Raw genomic sequence first — 16,124 nt, forward strand, 5'->3', positions numbered from 1 at the left:
GTCAGGACAGTGCAGCAAGGGGGATAGATGAGCTGAGAGGAACAAGTAAAGCCTGAGTGGTTACCCTCGGAGGAGTTTGAAGAGCATGCAGCCTAAGGAGAACCAGTCGGCACTGCTGTCGTATGCCGTCCCCTTCTGAAGAACCTCTGGAGCCATGTAGCCATGAGTGCCACTGCAACAAGCACAGCACACGTCAAAACAATGAATGCAGGAAATTGGTATTTCTCTCAATAATTATTATACAGATGTTCAGGACAGTCAGCCCTTCTGGGCTTATTCTTTTTATTCTATTTTTTAAATCTAGTTATGAAGTACCAATTCATTACACCTCTTTGCAGAAATTCATTTTACTGAAACTGAACCCAATGTAGGCCCTTGTGTTTAGCTTTCATCGTTTGCAGGAGAGTAGAGCTATAAACATCAGCATAAATGGAGCATCAATCATGTAAAATAACAATGAACAGAGCCCAAGATAACATGTCTGAAAATATTCAAATGAATCCAAGAAAGAATATTCGCCAACAATGAACAAGTAGACAGTTAAAAATATTAGTGATAATAACTGTAATGAAAAGATGCTGAATGTCTGCTGCGAGCTCACTGAGCTCCACATTATGATCCATGCAGGGCGAAGCAATTCATTGACGTATTAGGGATCAATCACTCAAGCTTTGCTGCCAGTCTCCATCTCAACTGAGGAGCACGCTGCCAGTCCTGCACAGCTACTTAAAATGTCAACGTGTGATGGACAGCAGTCCACCGCTATGTTTGTGGACCTGACACACAAAGCTTTAAAGGCACCACAATCATGGGCAGAAAAATGATCTTTGAATTGCAACTGATTAGTTAGCGCTGATTTACTGAAGAACACTTCATGTAATAGTGGTGTATCATATATCACCACTCACCCAACCAATATGAAGACATCATTTCAACCCACATCGCTGACTGGATGGACAAGAAGTTGCAGTGGGATGTTTGTCCTCCTCAGCATCTCTTTCTGACAACTCGCTGCCCGAGACATTACAGTGCTGTCTTTTTGCTCACTAACAATCTCCGAGGAGCACATTAATCAGCAGAGTACGCAGCAACACAATGCATTTCCTGTGGTTACTTCATATTCAATTAAAATGTGTTTCACCACTTAAAAAGCTTTTAATGTGAAGCTGCAGCAGCAGGAAATGTTTGACTTGCATTAACAGTAACTTAATACAGCTCCGTTCTTGGGAACTTCACCACAGACTCTTTTTATTTGCCCTTTAATGCATGATCCATCAGGTCGGCACAATCCTCTCCACTTGTCAAAGTGCAGCGAGCTGAGATAGTCCAACCCATTTAAAATGTAATCACTGCGAGAGATGTTCAGAGAGAACCCCGAGCAGCGCCAGCTGTATTTCATATTAATATAGATTTATTTACATTTATGAGCCAGCCCACCCACCTACCCCAAGACACGTAAATGCTGTGCAGAGTTAAACTCAGATGAACTTACACGCTGGCGTGGGGCTTCTTCTTGGAAAAGTCGCAGGCCAAGCCGAGGTCAGAGATACGAACATGACCGTGTTCATCCAACAGGATATTAGCTGGCTGAGGGAGGACATACACATAGGCAGAGTGATGGAGAGGGTGATGGAGAATGTGAGAGATAACACGATAAAGCATAGGATACAATGTTGGAGAGCTAACTAATTCAAGACTTAAGTTACAATTTCCGTTCCCTAGCAGAGATTCTGTGTGAATACAGACAGTAAGAGCGCCTCCTGTCCTGGTTATCCTCTGCCGTTTGGCACATCTGGAGCTCACTCTCTTTCTTTCTGTCCAACGCTGCCTTAGTATTATTTGCATTGAACTGCACTGTTTACTGAAGCACTAAAACTGCTCCCTGACTTCCAGCAAAATATATCCATTATGATGGCAGCCAGTCCAAACAGGGGAATCGGAGAAAAAACAGAGGACAGCTGACAAATTGGTTGATATGAAGCTATGAAACGTGAAGCTGTGGAGGTGCAGCGGTGGGTGAGTGGACTAAGGGATGCTTATCTAAAAAGTTAGAATCCCCCTTTTACAGCCTGAATAGCAAACTGTTATCTAAAGGGAACATGGCACAGGTTCTGATGTGCAGTTAATGATAATCATTGCAGTTTTGGTTGTTTTGATTTTTTAAAACAAAGGATTAAAACTCTGGTGATATTAAAAAATTTTCTGATTGTAAATAAATCCTATGAAGTACAAAATTGTGTTTTCTTGCTTTGTGCGACTCCCGGGAAGTAGAAAAACGCTCAGATGCTGTATGTGGTCATTACCTTTTTAAACCACTCAGCGATTTCCTGAAACAGCTGGTCGCTTCAGTTTTAGCTAAGCTGGACAAATATGTTGAGGGACTATTTTCAGAGGCGGATTTATACGACTGCATGGAATATGAAAGGTGCTGCTTTTACAGATGAACGATACAAAAGACACACATACAAAAAAAAGGATCTGTAAGTTGAAAGTTGAACGTGGAGAGCATGTGTCCAGTGCCCCGCAGTAATAAGCCACAGACACAGATTCTGGTGAGGTGAATTGTTGGACTGATTTAATTCAAGTCCTATATTGGATGATGATATTATATTTATCATTTATTGTCAATTATATTATTATACTCCCGTCCTTTATTTAGTGCTGTGCAAAACACGCTGTTTACTACAATATGTCTTCCATTGCTTTAGATGACTGTTTGCCAGTTTAGCTCATAGCCGACGCAATGGAAACATGGCCTCTTGACCTGTCTCTCTAGCACTTTCCTGCTCTGTGTGTCAGATGTTTAGTTACTCATCGGCCTCCTTTAGAAATAGCAATACTTGTAATGGAATTAACCTGTTTGCAGCTCTGGAGGCTAAGGTCCCTGAACTGGAGACGCAGCTTGCATCGTTGAAAAACCTGCAGCTAGCCAGGCCCCTGTAGCTGGTGCAGCTGAAGGTAGCGTAGCCCCGTTAGCTCTGCCCCAACAGACTGCCGTGAGCAGCCGGGAAAACAGGATGACTGGGTGACGGTGAGGAGGAAGCACAGAAGAAGCCCCTGGTATGCCATCAACCCCATTCATGTGTGTGGACCAAACTCTGCAAATTGGCGATTCTGTTCTAAGACATGATGTGAAGCTAGAGACACCAGCAACCATAGTCAATTGTCTTCCAGGGGCCAGAGCAGGTGACATTGAAGGAAATTTAAAACTGCTGGGCAAGGGCAAATGTAAATTCCGTAGACTTACGATTGACGTCGGCAGTAACACCCGGTTAAGTCAATCAGAGGTAGTAGCTAGTAATCCCCTACACCACAGCTAGCTTCTAAGTTTGTTTGTTTTTTTTCCTGCTACAGATCAGTATACATTAACGGGGCAAAATATTAGGGAAACCTATATGTAATGCAGCTCAGTAATGCACCAGCTGGTAGGACCTGAGTTATTTAGATGGAGGCTGTCCTGAGGGTTTCTTGGATGTTGGGTATAAATTTCACCTCAGTCCACTGTAAATAGATTCCAGGTTATGCATAAAATGAGTCCTCAGAATTTATTGTATGAAAAGCTGCTTTTAAGTTTCTTTTGACAGGAAAAACTCATTGTTGGCCACGTCATGGAATATGCTGATTATAGGAATGATTGTGTTCAGGATGATTTCCGTCTGGAATCAGGGGGAGTCTACCTTGAGGTCTCTGTAGACGACAAAGCGGTTGTGCATGTGCTCCAGACCCAGGATGATTTCAGCTGCATAAAAACGCATCTCTTTCTCACTGAACACGCCGTGCTGAGACAGGTGGTAGTGCAGATCACCCCCTGAACACAGAGAGAGAGAGAGAGACACACACACACACAAACATACACAGTAAGTGCATGACATCAAAACACCTCAGTTTAAATCAATATCTGTCCATAAGTTGTGGTAACCTTCTCGTGGGGGAGAAAATGAAAATCGATGGCAGGCTCTCTATGACACTCTTCTCTTTTCCAGCTGTCTCACTGAGCTAATGATTATCTGTATTCATTAGCATAACTGAAGCTCAAATAGCGAGCAGTGGACACTGTTTGGTGGTGACTGTTGACTTTGAAAGTTGGCCAGTCCTGATCAGGATATACTTAACATTGAGGTGTGACTTCAAAAGGAGGCTGATCTTAGATGCAAAAGAATCTAACACAGGCAGGTGGTGTGAGGCGTCATCAATGAGATCAAAATCCTATCAACTCCCTGAGGGAGGAATGGCCTGAGTGGCGACTGGCAGTCCGAGTAATCCCATCTTTGTGTCTCAGGACAGATTGGACTCGGCAGGAGTTTAATCTAAGGCAGGAAGGAAGGAAGGTGTGGGACATCCTACCGTTCATGAGGTCCAGGATAAAGCACAGCTTGTCAGGTGTGTGGAAGGCATACGTCATACACACAATGAACGGGCAGTCCTGAAGGAAGATGCAGAGAGAACGAGTTTAAAGTCTACAAGTGAACTCCTCCCAGCTAACCTTACTCTTGTGGTTTTCCTAAAATGGGTTATACAGCTAGTAGTGGAAAAAGAACTGAGGACCTTTAGTAAAACACACCCATGCAGCACAAAAAACCGATTTTTAAATCAGAAAGATGGATTTCACTCAGGACCACTGTAGTCTCAGGGACACTGACATTAGGCATCAGGGCTATAAATTGAGGTATCCCCTGAATGACCCAGCAGGAACAGCACAGGCATCGATGATATAATATCATCGATATGACAACAGTTAAAGCAGATTCAGCATGAAGGAAGCAACTTCAGTGGGCATGGGGTTCAAAACGGCTTGCAGGTGTGCAGCAACTGTGGGTAAGCAAAGGGTTAGGGGGGTAGGCTAAACAGAGCGTCCAATGAGAGACTTCCTAACTGGATTTGAAGAAAGATGTCAGCTGAGCTTTGCCCGGTGGCCTGTCTGAACTGACACCGCTCTGCAGCTACAGCAGAGATTCTCAGTCTCTCAGGGGGCCTTGTTGATGGAGCACAGAGTTACTGCAGGAATCAAGGGAATTTGAATGAATAGAATTTCTGTAGAGAAAATAAACCGATGATGCTATTGTGCTTTATTTCCCCCCAAAATCAACTTGATCAGTTTTCTTCTTTGATAAATGTTTTTCCTTCTGATGTGGAAATCAAAGTCAAAGTGAGAATATGGTGGGCAATATTTTACTGCTTAAGGTGGAGTCTGTTTAACAGTATGTCATACACATATATTTAACTTGCCCACTCAAGAAGACATGGGCTAAGTGTTAGGGGAGGTGAGCTGAAGAATGGACAGAAAACAAAGTTCTGTTTGTAGTTTCTGGAAGTAGTGTCTTTTTAGAGGAAAATATCTCAGGCTGTTTTTAACCTGTGCGCTCAAACCAAAGCAGTCTGTTCCATACAGGAAGTCTGTGCAGCACTGAGAGTTTAGAATAAGTGGGATCTGTATGAGTAACTATGTTTTACTGGTATACCATATTGCAATGTACTGAATTGCATTTTTAAAAACATGCCGAGTATTTAAGAAAAAATAAAACCTTTGTTGGTGCAAACATGGTGTGTAACTCACCCCTGTGCTCACTAATGACAGCATGATTCTCTCGTTGAGTGCGAGAGTCTCCCCCTGCTTCATTTTGATCCTTTTCTTGTCCAAACACTTCATGGCATACCTGACAATCAGAGCGACAGACACAGGTTACACATGCAGAGGTAACTGCACCGAGCGGTGTGCCTTTCAATACATTTACGGAGCTCACATTTTTCCCGTGTCTGCCTTCCTGCAGCCGTACACCTCTCCAAAGCCGCCCCTGCCGATGATCCGATGCACGCTGAAGTCATTCATGGTCAGCTGAAGGAGGAGAGAGGAGCACAGAGACTTTAACTCAAGCTGAAGAAAAACATGGCCTTCCTCTCAGAGACAGAAAACTCTGGGTGGACGTGCCCGTTTGGTTCAGGTTGCTGTTGCGTCCCACCATCTGAAAAAGCGGATGTCTGTTTCCAGACATCTCAGGATTCGGCAGCTCTGCTGGTGTGTTTCATTGGATGGAGGGAATTGCTAAAGAACCACACGGTTCTTTACAAACCCATTAAGTCGATAAGATAAAAAAGACATAGTCAACTTTTGGGAGAATCCCCCTGTCCCCCATACTCACATGGATGTTGAGCTCCACATTCTTCCACTGGCAAAAACGAGTGAATTTATCACTGGAGGAAAAAAGCAAAATGTCAACATGTGATGTCAGCTACCACCCCCCGCTGAAGAAAAATAAGAGGAAGAGAAACAAAAATAAAACGCATCTAGTATGATTACCTCTCAATGAACTTCTGGAAGATGTTTCCTCTCAAGCTGTCACAGATCTCCACGATGTATGGCTAAAGACACACACACACACTCTCTTCAGCAAATGTGTGGACAAAAATGCTTTGCAGGTGTATGTGAATTATTTTCCTGAGTGGGCAGGACTGCATGTTCACATACTGTTTCTGAGCCTCAGCCTTGTTTACCTGGTTTGTATTTGTGAGCTAACTTGTTTCACAGAAATGCCCACTGAACATTTACATCTTGTTTGTGACTCAAAGAGTCTTTGAGTTGTTTGTGCAGTTGTAACACAGAGGTACTGTATTACTGCTGCACATACAACCCAAGGACTGAGAAAATATAGAGGAAATACTAACAAGTTGATGTAACATCTTAGAGTCACTGGGTATAATTTTATATCCACAAAATAAGCCATGTTGTAGTCTAAAAGAGGAAGTTGCTGATTAGATTTTCTGAGCTCAAACACAGCTCCTGTCTGTGTTGCTCTGCATGTAATTTTCCTGGGTGGCATTTTAGCAAGCGATGCCATGGTAAAAGTTTAATTACCAACAGCATGAACGAAAACAATAAAGTTCAAATATTGAGCACAGAAGGGAATCTGGTACAACTCAGGTGCTATAGATACTCTTTGACATGGACATGACATGTCAATCACACACGCATACCACACCAGTCAATTAAGAATGGAGAAAAAATAAATAAATCACAAAATAGGTGGTGTTTTTGTGGGGGGATTTTTTTATTTTGGTACATTGGACTGAAAGGTGGAGATGAGTGCTCCTCTAGAAACCTCCACGGGGTTTTCAGAACCTAAGTAAAGCCACCAAAGTGATTTATGATCCTAAAATGTTCCTTCAATACACACACAGTTTTACAGGTATTTTCTTTCTAAGGAGCATGTGCAGTGTTGCATGCTGCTGTTCTGATATTTTGTTTTGGCCCTGTTCATGTCATCAAGCGGCACTTGCCTTTTATAAAAGTCAGTGTAGACCTACAAACTTGTCTGTTAATGAAATGTTACATTTCATTGTGATGCAGAGTGGCATCATTAAAAAAAAAAACAACAACTACAAATATGCTAACACATGCATGACTCCTGCCCTGCTCACAGTCCAGTCATTCTTACTGCCACCTATTCTAAATGCATGTATCAATGCAGCACTAACAAGTTTTGGAAGTTTCATGTTTGTTCTGTTTGACCGTTGAGGTTTTCGAAACCTGACTGAGGAGTTTTTGTCCCAATTTTATTCTGTCAAGAGCAGCAGGATATCACTGTGTGTCTCTCATCAAACAACTTGCACAATAATAATGGAAGCACCATTTCTTCAGTCACATTTTGGGGTCAGGGCTCCACCAACAGGGTACTAATGGAGTATGTGGGATCAAACACAACAAGTGACCGTTTCCTTTGCAATATATGGGGCAATGAGCTGAGCTGATATAAAAACAAGTAAAAGGTCTACAATCATCAAATCAAACTATTTCCATCCTTCACTTTTTTTTTTCCTACATGTTTAAAAGAGCACAGTCAGACAAGTGCAGCTTCAGAGATCAAATAGTGTTTACCTGAAAAAGGTTTGGGGGGACCTGTTTCTTCGCCAAGTGACTCTGCACATGGTCCACTGCTTTCTTAGAGAATGGCTAAGACAAAGAGGAGGAAATAAAACCAAAGGCCATTAAAAATGCAGCATAAACATTTATTTCACTTCCGTTTTTTCTGTTGTGAGCATGTGCGACCCCTACTGTAACGCTGCTGCAGAGAGCAACACCAATATCTGGGTTTGCGTGGGTGGTGGGTGTTTAATAACTTCCTCCATTTAGACAGCCCCAGCATGCACCGTGCTTGCTTTACATCCGAAATTGTTGCCTTGCATGAGGACAAAAGCAGTAGAGTGTGTGTGTGTGTGTGTGTGTGTGTGTGTGTGTGTGTGTGTGTGTGTGTGTGTGTGTGTGTGTGTGTGTGTGTTTTTGTTTAGACTTGCTCCAGAAGCCGGGTGAAGAGGAAGAAGCAGGGTGAAGACTGGAGTATACTGTGCTTTACAGGGATCGGGATTGGTCCAACAACAGTATAGTATGGATTTACATCACTAGTAAATTATTAATTGTAGATTAAATTATTAATATCGAGGATATGGGATTCAATGTTTGTTACTAAAAGCATCTGGTTTCCATTTATGATCCCAGGTTCCACTGACCAGTCTCTTTCTGATATTTTTCAACAATGTGGCTTTCCTGATCTCTTTGTGTCGTAAACCTCTCAGATTCCTCGGCTTTCACAGAAGAGAATATTAGGGAGCGGATTATTAGATGCCCATGAGGTGTGTGCATGTTTGTCTGTGTGTGCTTGAAACAGAGTCCTGTGGTCAAAATGTGGATGTTAAGGCCGCATGCTCACGTGTGAACAGGACAGGAGCTCCTTCATGATGTACACATCGTAAATCTGCCGGCTGCGGCTCAACCGCTCCTCCTCAGAGTCCAGCTTCTCATAGTCCTTAATCTGAAACAGAAAACACACACACAGCTTAGCGACACCACAGAATGCGGAAGGCTCAATCTGAATTAGCAGGATTACAGGCCCCAAGCTGGTCATCCAGCCCTTTTGTGCACTCTAATTCGCAGGGCATGGGACACTTACTTCTTCGTAGAACTTGAGCTGAGGCACAGCCTCATCTATTTCATTCATACAGAAGTCCTTGAAGAGCAGGAAGCCTGTGAGACACAAAGCAAAAATACAGTGAGTATACATCTCAGTGCAACAGCAATATTTATCAGTCTGCTGGTCAACAATGATTTTAGCCTCTCCAGTGGAGTCCAAACATTAAACATAAGACAGAACATAAACTTAGGACGAGCAGATCTCCTTCGACTTCTCCTAAAGTCAAAGTTATAACAGGCCTCGACTAACTTTCTTTTTTTGATGTATGTGGATGTAACAGTTTTAACAGTCTATGAAACATCACCCTCTTATAGCTCATTAACATAGTAATGGTATTACCAAAAGTCCCGACCAGTGTTAGCTTTAGGATTACAGCTGATCCACATGTGACACTGTGTCATTGGGCATTTAGTTAGGTAGGTAATGCACTGATGTAGTTACTGACTTACCACAAAGCGCTATACAAATACAGGCCATTTACCATTTTACCATGTGTCTATCAATCTGTACGATATGCTCATCAGCGTACCTCACATGCCTCTAATCATAATGACTTTAATTCCTCCAAGTTGTTAAGCATATCAAAGAAATGTGAAATAAGCAGAATATATGACAGTGGAATGTACAAGCACAGAGGCAATAAGGAAATTATTTGGTATAAAACTAGACAATAAAACATACAAAAGCAAACTTGAGGCACAAATGTGACTGTTCTGTAAATACATGATAGTATTATAGCCAACATGAGGTGACACACACACACACACACACACACACACACACACACACACACACACACACACACACACACAGCGTAAACACTTGGCAGAACACAGAGCTGAAACCCAAGCAGCTGTATTTACTGTATGAGCCTTAAGAAAGACTTAAGCTGTCTTATTCTTAAGAAAGGCCACGAAAGCAACTAATTCCACTCACCACTTTACAACTGTACCAACACACATACACACACAGTTCATAATTACAGAAAATGGCCCTGGAGATTAGCTGGCTAAAAGTACAGCGCCGCTCTCAAACACACCAACAATGGACAGACATCTCACACTGTTATCAAATAAAGACTCGAAACATCATCAGAGAGAAGGTGGGTGGGGGGGATTTAAAAAAAACAAAAAACAAAACACACTTCCATGTGGCTTGCAGGGTTGAGAGGCACTGTTGCCATGGTAATAGCCTCTGTGGCCATCAGCAATGTGTGAAGAATGGTGTAGAGCGACAGAGACGAGACTGTCAGTGGACTGTGGCACTTCCAGGAGGCCTGGTGAGGCAGTTACGGCCCTCCTCTGCCGTCCTTAGAATGTCAGCGACATTTTCCCATCAAACACACATTGAAGCAGTACATTAGGGATGGAGACAAATGAAGGCACGAGACTGGCAGGTATAACAAGCTACTGTCCACAGAAACCGGTACACATGCAATGCTGACACTCAAGACTTTGCATCTTGGCTTTACCGATTAGTATCACGTATGAGCAAAAATAGATGGCTAAACAAATATAAGCCGTTCATTCTCACCCTCCCACATGTCCTGTAAGACACAGATGTGTCTTAAATTCACTTATTTCCCTGCTATATTTTCATAACAATGTGCCATAAATCCAGCCCAGACTCACTCACTGTCAGCTCCACTCAGGCCAAATGATGGAAAAGTTGCTTCTGATCAACAACATCTATCAACAGGAGTCTGAAATTCTAATAAATGGACCATTGCCCATATTCAAAATGATCAACCACCATCTCAAAATGAGCTGTGTGTCTGAAGAAATGCTGGTTTATACTGGATTTGTACTTCTACCACAAGTCTCACCCAGCCAACCACATACACACATTCATACATTATTTTATCATACAATCTTGCGCACACACGCACACTCTGAAAGATACATCAGGGGCAACTCAGCATTCAGGATCTCTCTCAAGGACAGTTCAACATATGGACATATGGCAACCTTCTGATTGGTAGACAAGCCGCGGTACCACCTCAGGCCTTGTGTGAGGAGCATGTGTCGCGTATAAAACAGAATCAACCAGTGAGCACAGTTCTAAAGATTAGGGTTTGATATCGATCCACCTCTGGTCACTACTCATTCATCCCTGTGTGTGTGATCAAGACACCGCATATTTTCAAAAGCGCTCCAACGTTTTCGGAGACGTCTGTTACCCACCAGCTTGATAGCTAACCGGGGCTCAAGGCTCACTAGAGCCATTGAGAACACCAGACTCCCGGCAAATCGTATTCAAACCCACCACCGTCTTTCGCTACTCAGGTTAAACATGATATATGAGTGACTTAGATAACTTAAAATTATACTGTTTGGTTTTTTTTTTAGTATTTTATTTGTTCCTGAGTAAATCGGTTTGGCTGAGATTAAAGTTATAGTTTTTACACAGCTGAATAAACGTCAAGCAGGCAACTGATTATCAGAAGTGTGAGATGCTCGAGAATTTACTCCGGTGTCCTGTTATATTTTAGATAGCAAGGAGTTTATTAAACTTCACTGAAACTATCTGCAAATTTCATTAAAATTTCATAAACTATCATCTTGTCTTTATTTTTAGTTAGCACAGACCTTAAACACTTAAAGCTGTAAGCTAATGATAGTTATATAAGAGCAGATGCTGCTGGTGCAATAAGCTGTACGTTTTACGTCCAATGGATGCATGATCTGATTAGTCGACTAATCGCATAAATAATCGGTGACAAGTCGACTATCAAAATAATCGTTTGTGGCAGCCCTAAATCAGAGTACAATATATCGTACAACATGCCTTTGAATCAGGCTTGTATTAACAGGCCTGCTTCTTCTTTGGTTCAGACAAAAAGGGGGGAAAAAAAGCGCTCTACACTTTACTTACACAAATCAGAAACTGGACATCACAAAATTCCCTTTAAAGCTTTTAAAAAGAAGCTATTGTTTCAGTTCACTGTCCTCACTGATTCAGTTTAGGGCACTTGTTTTTGGCCTCACGTCTACTATCATATATTGTCACTTCTTCCCTTCCGTTTTATCTTCCCCTACAGACATGATGCATCATTTCCAGTCTGACGAATAAACGTCCTCATATGCATCCACACATGCTGTATATTTACACAGCCTAATGGACAGGGCATTCCCTCCTACCCTCACAATCAACCTCCTCCCAAACACAAAGACAGGTTTTCAAAAGCAAGGACCAAACATGCAGGAGAGGTATTAGGAGAGGGGGGGGGGGGGTGTCAGGCCTTACATCACCAAGACTCAAGGATTAAACTTAATCGCTGAACACTTCAACACTGCCCAGCTAATTCAACAAATGGCCTCTCCCACCCACCCTCTCTCTCTCTCTCTCTCTCACTCACACACACACACACACACACACTTACTTCAGGCGCCAGCTCCTTTGAGCTTTGTCTCATTAGCGAGATCACCTGAACTGTCTAAAAATATCAAGCTGGCATGTTCTGACTGCCTCAGTCTTCCATCATCACACACACACACTGACCACGCTGTGTATAGCTGCAGTGTTCCAACTCTGTACACGTACAGCTGTAGGTAACACAGGGATCCTGCCCCACCTTGCAGTTTAGATTTACGATACATGCAGACTTTTTAAAAATTGTACTCAGAAACAAATGTGGCACCAAACATCCATTAGTTAGGAGTTATGGATGCCAGCTGTCTGCCTGTTGTATTTGCTTGTTAGCATCCACAACAAGCTAATCTGACATGACGGGACCAGTCCCACTCGCTAAAATGAGCTGTGGCATTGTGGGTAATTTGTGAATCTGTTGACATTTAGTTCACAAATGCTTCACTTTGCCTGCCTGCCCAACTGGTGAGGTGACAAAAACAGCCCATCCTCCCTTTATGGCTGAGGGGTAAGAATAATAAAATTATTGAAGGGTCATTTGAGTGAGAGGTGACTTGCATGTGCTCCATTATACATACGCTGACCTTTACTGGTGGGAGTGAGCGGCACCAGTCGGCGGTGCATTTGAGTGTGCATATACTGCATGATGTGACAGACATTCATTGGAGTACAGCTTCAAGATTAGCAAACAATGTTAAGTATTCTGCTAACCCTGCCCACACAGACTGAACACCCTCACCATAACCTGCTAAAATGCTAATCCCACAGTGCTGGCAATTTGTTTTGATTGGTGATGTCACACAGCTGATTTCAGAGACGGCACAGCCACAGCATGAGGAATGAATCCAGCATTAAATGGCTACAGCAGTACATTGGAGGGGCTCGTTTTCCAATGCACTATTGATCATTTGAACCCCAGGCTGCTGTTCTCAGTGTTATTTACAGCACAGTCACTGTGTATGCTGAGGATCCTGAGGGTAACCTGGGCTTCTACATATGCATAGGCAGTTATGTGCAAACAGTTTAGTTGTCACGGATGTTACTACTGCTTTCCTTTAAAGAAATTAAGCATACATGAAGTTCACTTCGCCTGTTTGACATGAAAGTAACCTGTGTATAATATATCACTGCATCCACTCAGGATAGTATCACAGACAATTTTGTTAGGGGTCATGTACAGTGGGGTGAAAGAAGTCTTTGCCGCCTTCCTGATTTCCTGGTTTTTGTATGTTTGTCACTATTAATAAAGTGTACACCCCCTAAACCTAATAAATGGTTGGGCCACTCTTAGCAGCAACAACTGCAATAAAGAGTTTGTGATACCTGGCAATGAGTTTCCATAGCGCTGTGGAGCAATTCTGACCCACTCATCATCCATGCAGAATTCTTGTAATTCACACTCACACTGGGGGGGTTTTCGAGCATGAACCACCTTTTTAAGGTCATGCACCTCAATTGGATTCAGGTCAGTACTCTGGGAAGACTACTTTAAAGTCCTCATTTTGTTTTTCTTGCTGGTGTGTTTTGGATTATTGTCCTGCCGCAGAATCCAAGTGTGCTTCAGCTTGAGGTCACTAACAGATGGCTGGACATTCTCCTTCATGATGTTTTGGTAGACAGCAGAATTCATAGCTCCATGTACCACAGCAAATCTTCCAGGTCCTGCCCAACTTTTGCACAAGTGAGTCATATGCAAGCTTTTTTCAAATGCCATGTCCAAATTATGCAGAACACAGTTGCATTTCTGCTCAAAGTCTGTGTAGGTCTTCTCGTCTGCATGCCTGAAATGAATTCGAACTCAATAAAGGCAATAAATGCAATGCTGTTAATAAAACTGCATCAACTGTTATCACTGATTATTCTTGACTGTGCCAGCTTATACAAACCGATTATATATAGACGCATACATCCAGCACAAACCCGGTGTGAAACAGCAGATACCACTTACACTGCTAAATACCATCTCATCTGCTGATATCAGTCAACAAAGCCAGTGTCAGCTAATCCCATGATTTATCAGCATATCTGTATTCTCTTTGAGATGGTGTGGCGTGAGGACAAGTGAAAACACCAGACTTTCAGGTTCTTTGAAAGGAAAGTTGATTTTAAAAGCCAGCGTTAAAGAACAAAAGTGTGGTCTGTAACAATAGTCCTAAGTAACAATACCACCAAACTTCAGTACTGCTTCTTTTGCAAGACTCGTACTACTCCCTCACCTAATTTTCAGTAACTATGAACCTTCAAAACCACTGAACACACAGAACATCAAATTATGTATAAGCAAAACTAGTATGGTTCCTGCATCAAATCCATCCCCTGATTCTGCCTTCTGTTAGCTGAAAAGATAGAAGAATTGCATATGGCGGTTACCAAAGCTGAGAACTGGGGAGCAGAACTTGACAAATTATACTCAAACATCGATCAGATCCAATTAAACCTCGATGAGCTCAAGTTTAAAGTTGCCCTTTTTTGCCCTTTGTATATTTGATTTAGAGCTGCGACACACAGCAGCCAGACATGAAATAAGAACATCAGTATTTATCATTTAGTCGGTTTGATTTCACCCAAAGATAATAATAAAAATAATAATGGATTGCATTTATATAGCGCTTTGAGGGGCCCTCAAAGCGCTTTACAATTCCACTATTCATTCACTCTCACATTCACACACTGGTGGAGGCAGCTACAGTTGTAGCCACAGCTGCCCTGGGGCAGACTGACAGAAGCGAGGCTGCCATATCGCGCCATCTGCCCCTCTGGCCATCACCAGTAGGCGGTACGTGAAGTGTCTTGCCCAAGGACACAACGACTGAGACTGTCCGAGCCAGGGCTCGAACCGGCAACCTTCCGGTTACAAGACGAACTGCCAACTCTTTGAGCCACGATCGCCCAGCAAAGGTGGAAGGAATGCAGAGATGAAATTAGTAAATGTGTTTACCCAAGACTACAGGGTTCCTTTATACTTTTACTAACATCTTTTCATTATCAGCACTTCATGAGGACACATTCTGTGAAACATCTGTGCATGCATGAATAAGAAGGATAAAAGTCAAAGTTTACCACAGCATATAGTCCAAGGTTTTTTCTTGCATAAAGACATTTTTGGTACTCCCAAAGCTAGCTAGCTAGATAAATATATATATAGCCATGTTAATGTCTGTGTGACGTTGGTGAACGTGGAAAGTAAGGATGGGAAATAATTTGTGAAAAGGAAACTAGTTGTAGTTGTGACCCTATACAATCTAAGCAGTCTTTGCAAACTCATAGTCTGGATGTCCACAACCTCTGACTTACAGCACATACTCTCCAGATGTAACAAGGTACCGGACTTATGTGTCACACACATCTTTGTGTCTCAGCCAGTCGTGCACATTGCACCGCTGGCACAGTTGCTGGGTTGAAGACATGAGTGTCGGTTTTTACCGTCACTTTACTGATGTTCCAGCACAGAAGCTCAGAGACATACAGATATACAGAGGGAGATGATGAAACAGTATTGAAAACTTGAGCGTTTGTGAAGGGGAAAAAACAAGAGAAAACACAAGACAAAGTCTCTGACTTCTTCTCCTCCTTATCAGAGTTTAGGTGGTGATATTGTCTGAGTGGCGACACCTATCATTTAGCAGAATACTCCAGTGACTTCTTGCTCCTTAACGATGGGTATAAATACAAGTGACTGTGACAAGAGGTTGAGGTGCAGAGCGAAGTGGGTATACTGGGGCCTTTGAAGCCTTGAGACAGGTATGAGCTCTCACTGTAGCTTCTGACTTCATTACCATGCCAGTGTGTGCATAA

At 42.5% G+C, this 16,124-nt stretch overlaps 1 protein-coding gene across 1 annotated transcript in view; it reads right to left on the reverse strand.

Moving 5' to 3' along the window:
* The window catches only part of grk3 (G protein-coupled receptor kinase 3), a 71,572-nt gene that overhangs the window by 20,150 nt on the left and 35,298 nt on the right, over positions 1-16,124 (reverse strand). Inside the window, exons 3-13 of the mRNA XM_080874410.1 lie at positions 8,940-9,013; positions 8,700-8,801; positions 7,871-7,945; positions 6,296-6,357; positions 6,138-6,189; positions 5,742-5,833; positions 5,555-5,654; positions 4,345-4,423; positions 3,678-3,808; positions 1,493-1,587; positions 65-172 (exon numbers count right to left, since the gene is read on the reverse strand). Coding sequence (XP_080730536.1) covers positions 65-172; positions 1,493-1,587; positions 3,678-3,808; positions 4,345-4,423; positions 5,555-5,654; positions 5,742-5,833; positions 6,138-6,189; positions 6,296-6,357; positions 7,871-7,945; positions 8,700-8,801; positions 8,940-9,013 — 970 coding nt within the window. The remainder of the gene's footprint in view (positions 1-64; positions 173-1,492; positions 1,588-3,677; positions 3,809-4,344; positions 4,424-5,554; positions 5,655-5,741; positions 5,834-6,137; positions 6,190-6,295; positions 6,358-7,870; positions 7,946-8,699; positions 8,802-8,939; positions 9,014-16,124) is intronic.

This window comes from Rhamphochromis sp. 'chilingali' (assembly GCF_963969265.1).
Source record: "Rhamphochromis sp. 'chilingali' genome assembly, chromosome: 2".
Taxonomy (NCBI): Eukaryota; Metazoa; Chordata; class Actinopteri; order Cichliformes; family Cichlidae; genus Rhamphochromis; species Rhamphochromis sp. 'chilingali'.